Genomic DNA, 20961 nt, shown 5'->3' with positions numbered 1-20961 from the left:
TGATTGTCTCTTTCCAGAAAATTATAAAACTGCACAATACACCGTATAGATCAGTTTTAAAAAAAATAACTGCTACACTATGGAAAAATGTTTCAGACCAACCTGAAAACAGAAGTTTCTATTAGTTTCATAATGGAACTGGTGTCCACACAGAATGATCAAAACTAAGAACTTTTGGACTTTTGTTCTTTCCTTCAGGCCATTCCACTTAACTCCTGTCCAAAACTTGCTGAAGTATAAAACTTTCCTCTCACCCTTGGTGAGGATCCACTGCAATGGCCCGTGGCTCACTGAGCTCGGTGGCTATTAGCACTTTCCTCTTCCTGCCATCTCCCGTTGCAACAGAAATGCTCTTATTGCCAGAGTCTGTCCAGTAGATGTTTTTATGGACCCAATCCACAGCCAGGCCCTCCGGCGAGTGGAGTGAGTCGACCAACGTCACCTGCTGCGAAGAGTCGCTGGCCTTATTGATGTATGCACTGTAGGACAGAAGATAAAAGCTGAGTAAAGCACATCTAATGTAAACATCAGCGAATAAATAGCCTTGAAAAAGTTTTCATGCCCCAAAGAATCAGCCCCCAATACTTTAGATATGCCTAATTAAAATCCAATTTTACATAAAAACAGTATACCTTGTGTGTAATTTAAAGTCTGCACAATCTGTGATGGCTTCAGAAGTTTGTTTTAAAGCACTAGAGAACCAACAGCACTTATGTAGCCCAAGAAACAGTAGAGTTCAGTGGAGTTCTGAGAAAATCAGAGTTGATGGGAAGGTACAAGGAGCTATATACAATGTAAAAAACTTGCTAGATGCTTAAAAAAACTAATGGTTGTCACAGATATTGAAGGTGATCTACAGCCAAAGCGTAGATCATTGCATATTCATGAGTTAGAACAGCCAGGTCGAAGCCCAGGCAATAATCCAATTGACAATTTGTGGAAAAACCTGAAAATTACTGTCTATGGAAGCGTTTCATCCACTTTAACTCACCTCGAGATATTTTGCAACAAAAGAAATACAAATATTTTGTTCTCTGCATGTGCAATGCTGGTAGAGCACATGCCAAAAAATGCAATGCCTAAGAGTATACTGTATATCTGTGACATTTAAAAAATATAACTTTTGTGTATATGTGGACTTCTGTGTGAGACCTTCTCCAAACAGAAAGATGAGATTTGCCTCCATCTAGTAGAAAATGTAAAAAAAATGTTTTTTGTCCTGTTTTATTTCTTCACCATGGAAACCTGGTAAGACAAACAAATCAGCTCATTCTTAAGAAATAGCTGTAAAAGACTACACACTCCAATTCAATTTCTGCTTGGGAACATTTCCAAAGGGGCACCAGGAGGAGATTTTTGGGTGGGATGAGCATCTTAACTAAAAGAGAAAGCTGGTGGGATAATTGGAGTGAAAGATCAGGCAGAGACGAATGAGAATAGGATTTGGAAGCAGATTGCCTAGGTAATTGACTATATCACAGTTTGCCAACTCTTTTTTTGTATATGGTAGGGACGGTAGAGGCTTATCCCACATTACTTTGACAGATAATCTAAGGTTTCTTTTTTATTATTATTTTATGCTAAAGGATGTCAAACAAAAATATGAACAGAATTTGTTCCTCTGGGGTTAAATTGGAGCAATATGGAGGAGGATGAAATCTCTACAGGTAGTGTTGGACTGTCTCGGATTTGAAACTTAGGTTTAGACTATGGGGCTCTAAAAGTCTAATAAATATCCATTTGGACATTTACATTTCAGTTTTACACTGCATGAAAACAGGGTGAGTGCATAAATAGTTACTACAAACTGCAGAGCATAGTAAACAAGCAATAAATTAAGAACTCAGAGCAGATTGCATCTTTAATTGGCCATACAATTGTTTGCAACATCTCTATTACTGGGGGACGTTAACAAGACATTGACCCACAGAATGCTAATCAGCATGGAAAAAGTCTGGAAAACCGCATCACTGTGATGGGGAGAAGCAGCACATGCTTCCCAAGGCATTAAAAAAACCCTCAAAAGGAATAGAAAGGTTTTCCTGAATGCTCAGAGTTCATTAGTGTTAAAATATTTATATATTTTTAGCATGAATATTTAAATTATTTAAAGTAACAACATGCATTATTTTCTGACTTTGGTTTCTTATTTGGATAAAAGTTAGAATAACAGAAGAAAGAGATGGACAAATTGTATGCATGTATGGATGATTGAGTAGACAATGGGATACGGAATAAATTTAGGAAATATAAATATTTAACCATAATTTATTTTCTTTTTCATTTTATGCTGTAAATAATTTAACAAGATTCAAGACTGCAGAATACCTCATTTTAAAATGTTTTAACTATAAAAGTGACAACTCAGAAACTAGTATTGTTTTCTAGAAAGTAATTTGGACTACAACACAGCTAGCATAAAGTAGAAAGTCCTCTCTGACATGGCTCCAGTCTAACTAGAACAACAAGAAACTTTCTTCAGGATGCAAACTCGATGCTAAAGATGAGGCTCAGACCTTCCTAGTGCAAGCTGTGAAACATTTTGTTTTGAAAGGATGAGGCAGACTTAAAGAGAAGCTTGAACAAGGCCAAGTTAAACTCCACAACTTCATTAGCTGAGGACCTTTCAGGCCAATGCATGAGTTTGATGCATTATTTACCGCTTTGAAAATAGAGTCTGCTGTAAAGAATGAGTTAATTTGTCCTTCCTCTGTCACAAGTCCTTTAGTGTATCACAGAGCTGATGAGAGCGTATGTGTATGTGTGCATACAGATGAGTAATGATGGTGATTATTGAGGCAGTGAAATTAAAGGAAGCATATGGCTCAGCTGAGATGATAGAAGACCCCTCCATATACCTGCCAACTATCAAACTTACACCAACTAACAACTGCACACAAAGCAACTATGCACACAAAGTATGTGTAGCTGTGTGGGAACGCGTGTGCACTTGTGTGTCAGGAAGGACAAACAGCTCCACCTTCCTCTATCAGGCAGATGACACAACCCTCCAGGTGTGTCAGCTTCCCAGCAGAAGGTGTGACAGGTTGAAACAGACAAGACAGATAGATGAAGTCGCAGGATGTGACATACACGGTGAAGTATGCAGAGAGAGCTAGTCGAGGTCCAATGGTGCCTTAGATGTGCACCTTGTTTCTTGCCCCCATTTTCTGTTTTATAGAAGAACCAACTATCATTTAGTGATTAATTTGTCTTCAAAATGCAATAATAACGACAAACTCAACAAATTTCACCAAGCAAAAATGTTGTTTTTGTGTTGTCATTCAACTTCTTCTTATTCAGACTCTCAGCAATTGTAACTAAAGGTGCCATAAACATAAATTTAACAACTAGCAACAGGTTGGCTAGGTCATGATGTTTTCCTTTCACTACTTTATATTTTATTCTCTTCATGGCTGCTTTCATGATACAACCATCAATAGAAACGATCACAGTTTGTAAAGATGGACTAAAATCAGTGATTCACTGACAACACAGCCGCACCTTCTGAAGCCAATCAAAATCCAGCATATTATTTCGGAGGCACAGTCTGAAAACAGATTATCTGCACAGGGAGCCGATATTCTGCTAATGATGCCCTGGGAAACCGCCCATATCTCATATCCAAAATCAACAATGACTGAGTGCACATTTTTGTGTGTACCTGTATATTTTGCGATGATACAGATCACACCAGAACATCTTGTTAGTGGAGACGTCCACATCCAGGGCCACAGCATTCTTCAGGGTGGGAACCACCTGTGTGTACTCACTCTTCAGCAGGTCAATCCGACGAATTTCGTGACGATTAGTAAACATCAGGCAAGGGCTCTTTCCTAAAGAGCAGGGAGGAGGTTCATGTTATCATAAATGGACTAATTAAATTAAATATTTCTAGTTCCCAGTGTACCATAACATTTTCCGCCATGTAAAGAAGAAAATTGATTGCTGTACTATGATGCTTGGCTTATCTGCAGGTGACCTGCTGCTATATGAAACAATGAGACAAAATAGGCCTCAGGCTAAAGTACACCAACAGCACAGACATGACACATCATTTTATTTTTGGTACAGCCATGTGTCAAGTGTGATATTGGGCTCTTTTCTTCAGGTCCACATAATTCAAGTTGTTAGCTGGTACACCAGTTCCCCTAATGCACATTTTTCAGCAGACTAAAAGTAAGCATAACAAAAAGACCTCATGTTCAGTGAACAAAAATTTGAAAATTATTTTATGAGTTACCAAAGGTAGATTTCCAAACTTGAAGATATGGGAGATTGTAAACAATTATAGGTGTACTAACAGCTTTTCTCAGTGAAAATACAAATCATACACTCTCTTTTTATCCTTAATTTTTAGGCTCATCTTTCTAGCGTCCTTTATCAACTCATTGATTTTACACATCTATTTCTCAAGCTTCCCCCTATCCAGAGAAGCAAAAGTGCCACTTAAAACCTTTAAAAAAATTATAAAACAGGCATACTCATGCACAAACATCCACACAGAGCCACGCTTTAGTTTTATTCCAAGGCTTACCACACGCTACTTCACAGGGAGAACATATTACATTTCTACCACTGTTTGGATGCAATCATTTTCCTCTGACTAGTAGGTTGGTAACCATCAATTTCGCCCGCTGAGAGAGAGACAGAGATAGATACGGAGGAAGAAACGAACAGGAACAATTGAAAGTGATGGATGAATGTGTTGTCATGGAGGTTTGAGGAGTAAGGGGATGTAATTGGGAGAGTGAAGGTGGGATGAGTTCAGAGAGAAATCAACAGTCAGGTGGGTAGAGGGGAAAACAAAGTGTACAATGAGTTGAGTCAAAGAGAGAAAGAATATGTAAGAAAATATGATATTTTTTTGTGTGTCCTCTGGTGCATTTTTATATGCCAAAACGCATATAATTATATCTCCAGATATGATTTTATCTCAAAAGGTAATAAAATCATATCCCTGGGAAATTTAGATTTCAAATAACTTTTAAATAAAAACTTTAATTTTTGATAGCATTAGAAAGGCATCCCATCCATCCATCCATCCATCCATCCATCCATCCATCCATCCATCCATCCATCCATCCATCCATCCATCATCCATCATCCATCCATCCATCCATCCATCCATCCATCCATCCATCCATCCATCCATCCATCCATCCATCCATCCATCCATCCACTTACACCCTTGTTCCTAGTGGGATAGTGCCCCACTCGGGCATCAATCTTCAGTGAGACATTTCAGGTAAGAGGCAGGGCAAGATTGAAACAAACAGAGCAAACAACCATGCACACACACACTCATGCCTCAGGAGAATTTATACACACCAATTAACCTAACAGTGATGTGTTTGGATCGTGGGAGCCAGAGAACTTGGAGAGAACCCACAGGGAGAACATGCAAGCACCATGCAAAAAGATCCCAGACTGGGATTCGAACCCAGCACCTTTTTCTTGAAAGGCAACAGTTCTACCAACTGTGCCACTATGCAGACAGGCATCTCTCCAAAGGTAATAAAATAATAATTTGAAAAATGATTTTATGCTCATGAAGAAAAGTTATCCATTTAAAAAACTGTGCAATGTGGCAACCGAAACAGCTGCATACACAGATGCAATTTCTGCATGTGCATTATTTCAAGGTGTTTGGTTCTATAAACAGAAAATATGAACATCACATGGCTACAGTTAAATCTTGAAAGTCCAAAACATCATTTGGATGTTATGGATAGAAAAAGTTTTCAGAATTAACAATGTATAGTATTTTGCAGACAAAAAAAAATCGTATCTTCAAAACCACTGAAAGATGAAAAACTGTGAAACGAGTTTGACAACACTCGTACGTACACACAACAGGGATGAGGGCTGTATCTTTGGTCCCATGAGCCACCTGGGAATAACCTGACCACAGCTTTAAACCCAATTTGAAAAGTGTGTTCTCAAACTGTCAAGTGTGGCTTACGCTGCTCCTCGCGCTGTGGTAACGCTCCCAGTACGCCACAGAAAAAGATAAAATAAGTAGGTTTGTTTGGTCCACAGACAGTTCACAGATTGGTTTCTGCAACGTTGCAACAACCTGTTCTGGTTTTTTTACTGTGCTGTTACTGAGGCTTTTGTAATGTCATGCCCTTGCTCTCAAAATCTTTCGTTCACTTGTGTATAAATACTCAAGATTGTTAAAGCATAAAAGAAATCTACAAAATAACAGATTTTCACCTTGCAGTATTTTTCTCATTCATAACTAATACATTTTCAACAGATAATCAAACAAGAGATTTCTGTTTACTTCTCTTCATCCTTTCTTATTCTCTTGTTAACACACATACATACATACACACACGCACACACGCATGCATACCCACAAACACATAGTTTAACCCAAGTTGTTGAGTCGTTCAGTGGCTGCACACTCAAAGTCTATGGAAAAACACTGAATGCAATAAGTGAGAAATAAAACTTTGCTCAGGGGACTTAATGGGCGCTGTTATGTATCAAAATTATTGCTCCCAAGCACACATACCGGTTTAGAGTAGAAAGCACATAATGACTCTGACCTGAGACTTTGCTTTTAATTAGTATTGCTAGACTAACAGTTACTGTGAAATTAATCTGGGGAGCCATAAACTGCATGCTGGGATTTGCATAAAAGAACACACACAGAGTTGGAGATTTATTTGGATTTTAAGAACTATTTAAAATGAATTTATGCATCCCAAATTCAAACTTCCTGGAACTTGGCTCACATCATATGAAATCACAGTGTGTAATACTGCTCCATCACAAGGGACTTTTATTTGTGTACGAATTATGATCTGTCTCTTTAAAGTAAGTGTCTGAAGAAACTAAATGCAATATATATGCTGATTTCTGAGGGCGAGCATCTAGGAATGATTTGACGGACAAATGGAGCTTCATTAAATCCTCATTACTTCAGCTTCACGGAGATGGCATTTCTGTATTTACTGTCCCGCTTCTGTGCTTTCCTTTGAACAGGAATTAACGTGAAGAACAATCAACAATAATTCAGTCATATTTTAGACTCTCGCTCTTCTTGTCTCCTTCGGAACATAGTGTTTATTGAGCACAGAAATATTTATGGAAATCATTTGTCCATCCATCTTTTTTTGCTGTCTGGCACTATAGAGCTTTGACTCTAACAAGAGCTGTTTGCTCTGCCTAACAGTAATAAAGATTCACACAGAGAGACACTGAGCAATCAATGGGGGTTTTTATGCCACTTAGCTTCAGAGTGAGGATATGTTTTCTGCTTTAAGCACTCTCATTACCAGACCAGATTTCCCTATAATGACTTAAACTAAGACAATAATTACCAATAACATGCTTTCTCCCTCATTTCATGTTGAAAAGTTAATTTGCTGTGTAAGTCATTTCAAAGGTACTGATCAGAAATATGCAAATTCCGACTTTCTTTCATTCTTCTGGACGTATGACTGTACAAAACACATCTTTAGTAAAATAAAACAAGTATTTTAGGTAGAGGTGTTGAAAAATGTCTTGACTTTCTTGCAGCAATCATGAACTGACCAAAAATGGTAGAGGTCCTCAGTACCACAATTGCTTCACAGCAATGTTTTAACCAACAAACCAAATTACAACATATGATAGAGTGGTCAAGTGTTTAACATGAACAGCCATTTTTCACATAATCATATACTAGAACTTACAAATAAACATTTTTTTCTTGGTCTAATATAATACGCATAGAGTATATTACCTTTGCTTTACAGAGGCATAAACTTGCTAGACTGCTTATTCATTCATGCGTTGTTAAGCTGGCTGTGTTAAAAGAGATGTTTCAGCACAATCCTAAATAAAAATGTACCAATATATTCAATATAATAATAACATTTACTATCACATGTCAGCACATGACCACAGTTCATTATTCGGATGAGTTAGGGAGGGTCAGCCTTTCATCAGATAACTAAGTAAAGTAAAGTTGTTCTGGTTTATTTTTTTGAGCTTTAAACCAGTTTAAATAACGAAAAGTAGATTTGGAAATCTACATGGAGAGTACTATTTCAGAAAGGGTATCAACACCGCAACAGATCTGATCAGTACATTTCTATTTACATGTCACTTACTTCATGTCCGTCTGCTATAACTTTGTCTATTTGAATGCATGCCCCCAAGTTTGGCAATAGAACAGCATTGCTGCTGATATATTCAGTGCACACACTTTTTTGTTTGAAACACATAGACCTTAAATCTAATCTCCTGTTCAATACACTTTAGTCAACAAGTATCTAGATTCTCATCAATTTATATGTATTATTTATCTCATTAGAAATCTTAATCAGGATTCATGTTCAAAGATAAACCGTGAATATCTAAATGTTCAGTTCATCAAACTTTTATTTTGAAAAAATAGAAGTGTGTTTCTAAAGTTATGGGGTTTAGAAGTGACTGAACTGGTTCAGTACTCACCTATTGGGAACAACTCCACAGCATTTTTACTTCATGATAAAGAAATGCATCCTTCTCATTGTCCAGCCCACTCCAGAGCATAGGATTATATTTTTTATTCATAATGCTGCTCAGAGAGATCTTGCCAGCAAATAAGGGTTACAGACCCTGCCTGTGTCCTGCAGTGAGTGCAGACCCCTTACCCACACAACATCCTTCTCCTGACACCCCAGGGAAAGCAGAGGCGGCTGGCTGCGAACTTGCCATTATCGTGGACTAAAGAAAAGGATGGCAAATATTTATCTTTGAACAGATTGCTGTGCGGGCCCTGCATACGAAACAAGCCTCTCTTTTCAGAGTCCCGCTGAGTGAGAACGGTGTAGGATGTCACATTGTAGTTAGGGGTGCTGGAATGGATGAGTAATTGGTGTTTATACAAGGGTGAGTGTTGATGTGTGAATTTGCTCAAGTATATATGGGATCATGAATGGGTTTTGGTGAGAACATCAATCTGTGGCAGTCTGTATGCCTTCTCCCAAGTGAATAACTGGCTTACCCACAGCTTTGCAGGTCTTTGAGGCAGGGTCCATCTCGTAGCCTTCATAGCACTCACATTTATAATCCCCTTTGTAATTGATGCAGATCTGACTGCAGGCATCTGGGTTCTCACACTCATCTATGTCTATGGAAAGAGGAACATAAAGAGAATGTAAATTGATGTAAAAAAAATAAATAAAAATAATTATATATATATATATATATATATATAAACAAGCTACAGACAATGTAATGTTTTCAGGATATTGCTTATTTAGAAAGGGTAAGGAAATTATTGGATTCACAGATTATGCTTTTCCTAATCAATACTAATTTTAGATTTTGCTTGAAGTCTGACTTCCAATTCTGAATGCAAAGAATAATAAAAAAAAATCTTTACTTAACCTGCTGATCACCAATCAGAGACTATCATCGTAATAGTTTCAAAATATGTTTCGTAAGAAACAAGACAAACGTTTGGCTGCAAAAGGAAACAATAGACTGAAAAGGAGAGTAATTTCATTCCTCTGTTGTGAGCAGCTGTGAAGCTTCCCATAAGACCAGAATCATTTTGATGAGGCAGAGAAAAAACAAATAAATCAGTTGCATCTCTGCTTGTACAGGAGAATTCCCAGAGCTCATAGTTTTGCCCATCTGTGCCTCCTGATGCTTTGTCCTTCCTCCTTCTCGTGCACCACTCTATCTGCTCTGCTCAATGACATTGCTATACAAGATCATCGAGTTGAAAGTGCCCCAGCACAAGTCAACAGAAATTTTGAGTTTGCCTTTCATGTTTGTTTTCAGTCAGCAAAGAAAAAAAAAAAACTTCAATTTTGTTTTGGGAAAATGCCAGTCTTTATTAACAAAACATCCTTTAATATGCTGAAAATTATTCACCCCAGCTATTGTTTTTCCATATATCTAAAATCAGGTTTCAGGGGCAAGAAGATGGAGAGGGAAGTCACATGTTCTTCTCCCAAGCGACATTCTGTAGCTCAATATTGGGGATCCCAAGGTGTTTCCAGGTACGATTGGATATATTATCCCTTCAGTGACTTCTGGGTGTCAGAGAAGGCACTGAGGGGAATCCCAATGAGATGCTAAAACCATCTCAACTGACTCCCTTTAATGAGGAGAAGCAGCAGCCCTGCTTTGAAGAAGAACTCCTGGAAGATATTGCAGTCAGATAATGTTAAATCTATTCCCAATCCATGGTGAAATTTGACAAACTCTATTGCAAACAACAAAGCCAATATGAATTTTGTGTGAGCAGAATTTATAGTTGGTTATTACAGCAAAACAATGCTTTCCTAAATATTAAAAATGCTCGTCATAAAGGGGTCGACAAATTCTGAGGCTGCAGTCATTAAAAACAGCATTTGGTATGTTAATTTAGAGAAAAAGCCTGAAATATTATTAAATGGTTCAGTTTGATTTGTTCCAGCTGCTAGCTTGTGTATTTTGAAAAATACTGTATGATTAGTTAAAATGCTTTTTAGAGTATGCATGTTTTATTGGAATATGAGGAGAGGTATGATTCAGGTTGGGTTTCTCGACAGAGAATCAAAGGGTTACGATAGACTAGCAATTTGAATTTTTAAAGAAAAAAAGGAGGAATGGAAAAACGGTCTAAAAAGGTTTAGATGATATTTTGACTGGATGAGCTCAGACGGGCACCCAGGGTTACACCATTAAAACAGCATTATTCTGCATAAACTATTTTCTTTACCTCCACAAGTCTTTTTGTCCAGGAGTTTGTACCCGGAGGGGCAGTCACACTCATAACCAATTCTCCGGTCTCTGCAGATGTGGGAGCACCCGCCATTGTTGTCTGCACACTCGTTCAGGCCTGCGGAGAGAGGAACGGCGGGGTGGGAGGGATGGAGGAAAAGGACAGACAAGTGAGCGGAAGAACAGAGGGAAGTGAGGAGCAGCTGAATATTGATGAAATAACTCCAGTAGATTTTTTGGGCAGAATAATTCAGGCTGCAAAGCACACAAAGAAAATGCTGGACAGAAAGACAAAGCGGCCCAGATGGTGTGTGTGAATAGTTTTAATAAACCTGCCAGTCAAGATAATTCTACCCTGTCAAATGTGCCTGTATACATCAGAATTTCTATTCAGAAGGCCAGTAAGCTTAAAAGACATAGACAAATTGTGTATGCTTCAATTATTAGCCTGTTCATAGCTGGGCAGTACAGTTTCCACAGTTAAAGAACCCATTCTTAACCAGGTAGCACTTCACTTTAATAGGCTGTTGAGACAAGCACCTCCACATTTCTTTTTGTCCATTTCTTCCTCTTTTTGTCTACAAGAAGACCTGATTGGATTCTCCCCATTTTCTTTCCAAACCGTTTTATGTCTGTTTCTGCACCGCCGCTTATGTCCCTTTGTCTTTCAATCACCCTCCAGGGAACCAAGAGAGATCACTGCAGAGCTGAAGCTAGTACTTCATTACAGATTTACATTAAAGATTTAGGCTTAAGGCTACAGCTACAGCTGAGGGACAGAGACTTTGAGTGAGCCAGAGAGATAAAAGAAGCTAAGAAAGACTGAAACTTGGTTAGAATTGTCTACAGGTGAAATTAAAGTCATAATTAGTCTGAAATAAATGCACAAAAAATACATCTGTCGGTTTTGTTAACACTATTGTTTTGTTAATTTCATTCATGAAGGTGAAGATTAATAAATTATATCACTGAATTGTTATTTCTTTCAGTAATCCAATTCAGAAAGTGAAAAATATTAAAGAATTTCATTAAACATAAACTGATATGTTTCAATAATCTACTTATAATACATTTTGGCTTATAATTATTGGAACTGCAAAGCAAAACCCAATTGAAAAATATTTTTGTGATGAATTATGGACATTTTATGACTCACACGATCAGGGGTAGGATTCTTGGATTCATACTTGCCTTGTACAAAAATATTGGCACACCCAGGAGGGGGGAAGGATAAGCCATAAAAGGTCATTGTTAAAAAAAAAATCTCATGAAAGAGAGGAAAAGTGTCGTGCAAAATGCTGCAAAACTAGAAAATTGCAACGCAAGACCATTTGTTTGAGAAATTCACAAGATTCACAGGTGCCACTGGACATGTGTTCTGACAACATCTAACAATATATTTTAGCATATTTTGCAGGTTTTTTATTTTCCATATTTAGGATTTATAAAGGAGGATCAGTGCCTCCAAATCCGAGGCCATGGTCTTGAGCTGGAAAAGGATATAATGCCTTCTTCGGGTCAAAATTTTTGCAAGGTAGTCTTCATTTGATACGCCAACACAAGGATAAATAGTTTAAGAAAGCAGCGGGAATTTCCTGCCTGCATGTTGGCAATCCGACCAAACCACTCAGATTTCTGAGAAAAATACAGATTTGCTAAATCAAGAAAGTAATATGGCTGGCTGGCTGGGTAATGTGTTTATGGCTCAAATAAAGATCACGGCACATCCAGGTCACAACTTACCAAAACCTCCAGCATCGGTTGATTAAAGATGTCTTAATGTCTTGATCCGATAACATTCCAATTGAAAATAATTTTTAACCTTTTAATTGGTAAGAACATACATGCTATCATTTCCTAGTTGAAAATGCTTTTAAAAGGTGAGAGGCATTATCTGAATAAAAGTACAAAAAGGTTTAGCAGTACAATAACTTCACAGAGAGTTCTGTGGATGTTTAGGATGAGTTTTGTAATAAACCGACAAATTATTTCTCGGATTTAGCTCTGAAGGCCATTTCAACAAAAATTAAACAGAAATAAAAACAGTCCTGTAAAAACTTGAAATTATTCAAATTATTATTTTGTTATGAAAATAAGCTGTATGTAATAAAAATGCCAAAATCATTGGGTAATATATTAACAACATATACACATCTCCTTACAGATGAGAGTGACTTTGAAGGACAACCTGCCCTTATAAAATGTTCTATTCACTTCCAGTAAAATGATGATGTACTCCACTTCAGAGAAAACATGGAATAGTGCAGATTCCTGAGAAACTTAGGACACTTTTTTTAAGCACTCCAAGACAATACTTACCAATATGATGCAAATAACTTCATCTGAAATTACAGGAGGTTCCTTACGTTTTTTTTTTTTAATAAAAAAAACAAACTTTATTGATCTCATTATGAAGTTGGATGTTCCATCTGTCCTTCTCTGTTTGTTTTGCATCTAATTAGAAATGTATGATTAGAGATCAAGATGTGGTAATTATGTGTGACAAAGTGACAATCTGCATGACTCCATATAGATAATGTAGTGCAGTCACGTTTTCCTGCTCAAGATTGCGGTAAGAGAGAGCTGGGCCTCTCAGTTCTTTGATCACGACACACAGCTGAGAAGTGTCCTAATTTATCCAGCCTTGATCGAATGAATCTCCTGTTTCCACGAGACCACCCACACAATTTATACTGCTCATACATTTGCAGGTATATCACCCTGGCACATCTGAGGTGGTGAAGACTGATAAGCCTTCGAATATCTCAGGGTTTTGTGTGTTCGAAGTGAGATGATCTTACCACACTCTTTCACTGGCTCGTCAGACCAGTCTTTGCAGTCTTTTACATTGTCGCACACCTTGCTGCTGTCGATACACTCTCCATTCTTACAGCGGAACTTTTTTGGTCCGTCACACTTCGTAACTGGAAAGAAAATGAAAAGAAAGGGGTTTACTTTATATTTTTATTTTCAAAAATTTTAATGAACTATATTTGTCTAACAGTTTTGTAGTCATAACAACCACTCAAAGTGCTATTACAGTAGAGTCACATTCACTCAGCTGGAATCAGAAAAATGAACAAAATGTAAAATATGTATTTAGTATTGAGTGCTTTAATCAAGGTCACATTTACATGTGACTGTAAATAATTTCTCAACTGAATTGGCAACTTTCTAAACTTCTTTTCCCAGTTGTCACATATTTAATTATGGTCCTGTTTCACTAAAGGAACTGTTTCCACATTTATTCTGTAATCTCTGTGACAACCATATATAATCTTTCTTCCATGTTACTTTGAGTTATTTTGATCACTAAATCCTTGCATTCGAGATTACATTTGTGTTTGGCTACAGATAATAAAAAAAAAAAAACGGCGTAATTTAGATTTTAAAGCAAACATTTCACTGCCCGATTAAGAAGTAGTACACATGTGATAAGTTACCATTTACACAGCCAGCCTCATCGCTGTAATCCGGGCAGTCGTGGACTTTATTACACTGTTTGGTGCCATGGATACAAGAGCCGTCGCCACACTGGAACTCATCAGGTCGACATGTAAGCAGCGCTGAGGGGCACAAGCACAACACAAGGAGCAATTAGCTGAATGTTAACATTTTTACTGCAAAAATGATTTTAAAATTGAGAGCTTGTTGAGGATCTCCCTTATTTTCTATTAAATGTCATGGTTTGCACATCTAAAATGAATCAATCTTCCGAGCCTTATCTGCACACATATATCCTGACAACACAAACAGAAAGAAGGGAGTGGTTGTGCTTCAATGTGCTAATACAGACATTTGTTTTGTCTTGCTTTAACAACGGAAGGAGGGTTTATTCCCCTCATTCATCTTTTTAACTGGCTTTTTAATTATTCATGCGCTGTGTTTTGGACCAGCTCTCCCGAAGCAAGGGGGCAGACATGATCAATAACTGTAGAGTCTACAGAAATTAGCGACCTGCAATGACTGTAACTGCAAACATGGCATAAATCATGGACACACGTAGGTTACACACAAAAAAGTTGGTATTTAGGCATTTAATTACACATTCAGATAAAGCAAATAAAATAGGTGTCTGCATACTTCATGTGAGTAGAAAGGGCACACTGACTTAAACTGCCGAAATAAAAATTCAAGACAAACCTAAATGTTAATCCTAAACAAGCACAAAGTGCAAGAGATAATCCTGCTCCATCAAAAATGTGCTGATTCTCTCAGCCAAATCATTAAGATCTGAGCTCAGCTAATTATGATAATTCTTAAGGATGAATAGTAATGATAACGGATTGGCATCTGTGGAAGTGCTGGCAGCACAGAATATCAACTCGCGACTATTTCTCATTTACATTAACCTCCTCGCAGCCTTTTGACAGGGACTTGTGTCAGGACGTCTCCGAACTAACCCTCCAAAATTTATTGACAAAAAAAAAAAAAAAAAAAAATGGGGGTTGGGAATCATCATTCCCAGAGAGGTGGAGGAGCCAATGTAGATTACCCACTGAGACTCTTAGATCTCTGATTTACTTTGAAATGTGGCACCTCCCTTAACTGCTCCACAGTCTCATTTACATTACACAGAAACCAAAACCATTACATCTTGTTCTACATAAAGCTCCAACCACCCACATTTATTCTTCATGGAATGAGCAGGCAAACAGATTTCAATGCATATAACATAACCAGACCTTATCCATCATCATCTATGCAAGGATGTTGAACCTTCTTAATTAGCATAAGTGAGCTTGCCAATTATGCAAAGCCAATTATTGCATTCGGATTGTTTTGTTAAACATTTTTCAGTGTTATATAATTAATAAAATCAAGTCCAAACCAAATTGTTTTTATTTTAATTTTAAAGCTTTAACTCTTTCATGGCAGCATTAGACCTGAAAAAAATAAACTTTAAAACAACTTTTCAACTTCAGTGCATTTTCATTAGTGATTCAAACAGCTTTTGAGAGTCAACATATTTGCTGCTTAATTAAAAGCCACAGGTTAATTATACACGTTCTGTTTCTAACAAAAATGAGGACATAGAGTCACAAGTTAAATGCTGGGACAGCCTAATCAGGATTAATTAAAAAAACAAATATGCTTTTCTTTTTTTTTTTTTTTGTAAAACAACAAATTGGGAGATAAGAATATAATAGAATTATGACTTTTTCACTTGTTAAGGACTGACCAGCTCCTGTCTGAATGGAAGTCCATCCATTTCTTATCCATAAAAACAGATTAATAAACACTACCAGATTAAACTCTCTTGTCCAGACACCATTGCTCAGGGAAAAAGACACATTAGCTTCTGTCAGTATCAATGAGATTTAATACACTATTTGAAAGAAAACTGTTTTCGAGGACATGTTGAGAAATGTCTGGTTCATCCAGTGGGCCAGTGAGAGAGAGCGAGACTTTCAGCAGGTAACAGGAAGTTTAGACAGAGTACAGCAAACAGGACTCTGAGATTTTGAAAGGATACCAACACAGGATGAATTTCACAGTTCAGATAGTAGTTTACATTTTAATAGAATATAGATCAAAATGGCTTTTTTAGGAGTAATGTCCAACTTAATGGTGGTCTTTGGACATCTGTCTCTAGATATTTTAGGTTGTCTAGTCATTGCTATTACAATAGAAAATGTAGACCTTGTTAGCCTTATGTCCTGATGAGATTAAGTGAAGCATTACAATGAAGAATGGTTAGCCAACTTAGTAAACTGTAGCAACTTCACCACATATATGGATCAACATTTGTCTCTTTACCTTTTCCTTTTAAACCACATATTTGTATGGAGAGGAAAGATACCTGATGTCTTTGTGATACATCAGATAAGGTATTAACTCTGGAACCATCTGATTCACATTTAGAGCCAAACTAGTGATGTCAAAGTGGAATTTGGATTTTATGTTTTGTTTTTTTTGAGTGTGTATGCGCTAAAACAGGTGGGACAAAATAAGGCAGATTAAATTTAATCGAAACTTTTCATCACCTAACAGCAACTGAGATGTACAAGTTATATCAAAGTAACTTGTACATTACTGAGATGTGGTAGATTTCAGGCAAATGAGTTATAACATCCAAAACAAACTTTAGCCTCACGCAGTTAGTACAGTATTATTTTCTCAATAAAATGTAAACCTTTATCTCAACACTCTGATTTCATTATTACAATTTTCATCATGTTCCATGAAGGACAGAGGTTGAAAGCTCAAGAGAATAAAAACACAAAACTTTTTCTGTTCTGCATCAAACCTTCCTATAAAATGAAACTTCCTGTTTCACAGTCTGACACAGGTGAATGAACCATTGGAATCCTGTCTCCTTATAAATTGCTTTTTAATATCTGGCTTCATTTTCAAACACTTTACTGACATTTGAGCTTAGTAAACATGTCCATGTTGAAAAAGTGTTCTGTCCTCTCTATTTGGTAGTGTTTAAATATGATGTGCTCACTGTTTGGAAAAAGATCCGATTTTGAGGTCACTTAACAGAGCCGACCATCTAAAAATTGTGCAATTCGGGTCATCAGTCAATATCTTATTGTATGTGTCTGTCATATTTTGTTTATTCTTAGCCTCATGCTTTGTTTTTTTTTATTTATTTGCAATTGAGGCACAGCTATCTGCTCAGAATATTTAGGAGCTGTTCAGATTTCAACAGTTTCAAATCAATATGATCAAAATGGTTTGGTGTGAGGAAGGCTAGAAGTTCATCACCGGTCCACATTTAACCTGGTATTTTGTGCATAAAAACCCACAAATCTGTGTTTCTAAGCTCCTTGATTGGCCTGAGTTTTGTGGAAGCATTCATCACAGTGTGGCTGTGCTCAGATCATGTCTCACATGCGAAGCTGCTGTGATCTCACTGAGTGGTGTGTGGGAGTGTGAAGAGGAGACCAGATGGGGGTCTCGCTGGATGAAGGACCCTCACTTCCCACTTACACATGCGCACACACACTCTGAACACACATAGAGTCAAACGTGGCACTCTTCTCCAGCTTGTGAAGATCACATGGTTGCGTAGCAACACACCCAAGGATCATGGCGATACAGTTACCGGTGATCTTCCTTCTGTCGTTTGGTGGCTCATTTGTCACAAAGTCTTTGTTCAAAGTAAATTGCAGGTGAGCCTTTCGTGTGTTGCCATCCAGTGGAGGAAAGCGACTCACATGAACAATTATACAGCAGGTATCACATCCATAAAACAATGAGCTCAACCTTCAAAGAGAAGCTGTGCAAAGGACAGATAAATTACATCAATTAACCATAAATCAGCATTAGGATAGCATAATCTGTCATTAGAACTAGCATGAAGACCTATGTAATTATTAGTTCAGATGCTTAAAAATAAAACAAAAAACTATTCCTGAAAATAGAGCATTAATTTAAGGAGAGTTTTACAGAAAAAAAACTTTATGATCTTTGTTGTAATAAAGTCAGCCCTTAGTGGAGGAACTATTTCATTAGTTTTTCTAATCACTCAGAACAGCACAGTCTGCTGATGTGCCTGGGGGAATACTATATCACCCTGTGGCAACACAGACAATTGTTAGTAGAATAAATTTGGTCTGTGAGAGATTGTTTGATAGCAATTATAATGACAACATCAGCATCCTTTTATCATCCGGCGGTGTTCAGCACTCATTTGTCAACCCACTCATCACTCCCAACTACACAAACACTGATACAGCCACAGCTGACTTACGACAGTTTGCTTCATCGGATTTATCTTTGCAGTCTGCATCGCCGTCACACTTCCAGTGCATGTGAACACACTCTCCACTGCCGCATTGGAACTCGCCCGGACAGCCGGGTTTCTGGGGCTCCGTCCTGCGGCTGCAGCGCTCCATGGACTCGTCCGACTTGTCTTTGCAGTCTGGGTCGCCATCGCAGCTCCACAGGGCGGGGATGCATTCAGAGTCATTGCAACGGAACTCGTGCTGGCCACAGGTGGGGGAAGAGCACTTGTCCTCGTCGCTGGCGTCCCCACAGTCGTCGTCACCGTCACAGACAAAGATGGGTGCCACGCACTTTCCGTTACGGCACTGGAAATCTTTGGAGGGGCAGGCCTTTTCATCTGAACAAAGAATGGGACAGGGAGACGAAAAGAGTTAATACGATTCTTTTTAATATAATGAAGTAGCTTCTTTTTAATTAATGCATAGACACCAATCAGCCACAACTTTACAGGTGACAATTATACTCTGACAATTAGAATATCACAACTTACCACATAACTATGCAATTTTCTGCATGAAAACCCATCCTATAAAGAAGAATTTAGTTCACTCACATTTTAGATTGCTGCCTGTATTTAGCAAACATATTTTAAATAAGAGACTCAAGTTATTTTTTAACTTTAATTAGTTCAATTTCTGGACTTTAACAGGACCATCCTGCAAAATAAATGTGCTTCCACCCCGTTAGTGCAGTATCATGTTCATTGTCATCGTCCGGCTAACAGAGGAAATCATTTTGAAACCTGTAAAAGGTTTCTTTCAGAATTGTTATTTTGTTATAGCAATGTTCCCTTGAACTCCATCAATCGGAGACTTTTTATTCTGCAAAGCGCCTTTAAGGCAGGATGCTGCCACCACCATATGTCACAATCGGGTGGTGTTTGTGTGCAGGATTCTAATGCTTAGCACTAATGTGCTCTAATGTATGTGGAAATGTAGACAATGTGAGATGTTGAAATTTGATTGCATTTTTTCACAGGAATGCTATGGATACAACACCATGTCGTCTCCCCAGACTGGATAAAAGCACACATCTTTAATGAGCAGAATGCAATTGGATGGGTTTCTTTTTAGCTTATGAACTTCTGAGTCTAATATGTATAAAAGGAGGAATTCAGTGGAAAGCAAAAACGTTTAGCTTACTCACTTAAAGTCTGATAGAACAAAAGGAACAGTAAGGAATGAACAACTCAGCAATTGAATAAGCATTAAAAAAAATAAAACAATGACACAATGAAAGAACACTTGTTATAACTCACAAAAGATTTGTTCTAAAAACTATAAAGTTTTCTCTTTCTCCATTACTCACCAAACAATATAGTGAAAACATACTGTCACGAAAAGGCAAAGAGCAAAGGGATTGAAAATAAATCTAGTGTGAAAAAAAATGAGAATATGTCTAATCTGGGACACAGCAGCAGGTGTTGGCTTTACTACATGACCTTCTCCAGTAGCGTTTTGGCATGTTTGCACAGAAATACTGGTGGAGAATGCATATTCATCCTTGTCTTTTTTATTCTCAATTTAAGAAGTTGTCTATGTTTCACTTTTACAGGAAAAAACATATATTCTCCATTTGCCACATGAAAACAGTGACATTTTCTACGCCCAAACAGGTTAAACAAAAAGTGTTTTAGAGCAGCTACTGCACAATATTCATCCTTTACCTGCTCAAACCTTGGAACTCATAATGATAACAGGCAATTCTGTTCCTCGGTACTGATTAGCTATAATGCTTATCATGCTAATCACCCCCCACTCACATTAAAGTAATTTTATAATTTAATAATTATGTAATTTAGATGAGTGAGCCTGTCTGAGGATTGTCTAAGAAAATCCTCAAATATTAAAATATATTTTGTGTATAAAAATATAATCATATCCCAGCTAGTGACAGTTTACCATTTCTTGGGTCAAATCCTGTTTTTTTTCTGCTTCAAAGAGTTTTTCATTAACAGGAGACTGTTGGAGTGCTGGCTATAAAACAGTGAAGCGTGGTCAAGAAGCTCGACAGCATTGTTCCCACTGGGCTGCTGAACAACAAGAGACTAAAATCTGTTCTGAAATGCACCATGTTCACTGTAGAAACAATCAGCAAGATTGTTTTTACAGTCTTGCGGATTGTAGGAACAATCAAAGACATTTCTGACAGTTTCAGCTTGCATTAAACTATTCCCATTTTTCTAAGAGTAAAAGTAAGTATGAGGTAGTTTGATAATTGTCAAACTGATATAAGAAAATCTGAAATACATAAAAACAAAATATACATAGTCTTAAAACATGTTTAATGTTTGTAATTTTCTTTTACCACTTTGAATAACTAACAGAGCTTTACTATAGTGTGTGATGGGAATCAACTGGAATCATATTATTGATTCATATTAACTTCTTTTTTGTCAAGTGCCTTGCACTATATGTCCAAATTCAGGGTCTGCATCCTTTGAAGGATACGTCTACGTAGGATGGGTCCTTCACAGACCACGAATGAACGTCGACCGGAAGAGAAAAGTTGTGAATTCGGACAGGT

General features: G+C 37.4%; 1 protein-coding gene across 5 annotated transcripts in view; it reads right to left on the bottom strand.

The window, feature by feature from the left end:
* lrp8 (low density lipoprotein receptor-related protein 8, apolipoprotein e receptor) overlaps positions 1-20961 on the bottom strand; it is a 146922-nt gene that overhangs the window by 28281 nt on the left and 97680 nt on the right. For all 5 annotated transcript variants that reach the window (XM_055045312.1, XM_055045328.1, XM_055045320.1 and 2 more), the window contains 7 exons: positions 18401-18772; positions 14142-14264; positions 13500-13622; positions 10697-10816; positions 8987-9112; positions 3665-3836; positions 255-479 (listed from right to left, as the gene is read on the bottom strand). In XM_055045312.1, the coding sequence (XP_054901287.1) occupies positions 255-479; positions 3665-3836; positions 8987-9112; positions 10697-10816; positions 13500-13622; positions 14142-14264; positions 18401-18772 (1261 nt within the window). The remainder of the gene's footprint in view (positions 1-254; positions 480-3664; positions 3837-8986; positions 9113-10696; positions 10817-13499; positions 13623-14141; positions 14265-18400; positions 18773-20961) is intronic.

Source organism: Poeciliopsis prolifica, unplaced genomic scaffold, assembly GCF_027474105.1.
Source record: "Poeciliopsis prolifica strain line A6 unplaced genomic scaffold, Auburn_PproV2 SCAFFOLD002, whole genome shotgun sequence".
NCBI lineage: Eukaryota > Metazoa > Chordata > Actinopteri > Cyprinodontiformes > Poeciliidae > Poeciliopsis > Poeciliopsis prolifica.
Note: the sequence above shows the minus strand (reverse complement) of the source record. Positions and strands in the feature narration are given on the sequence as shown.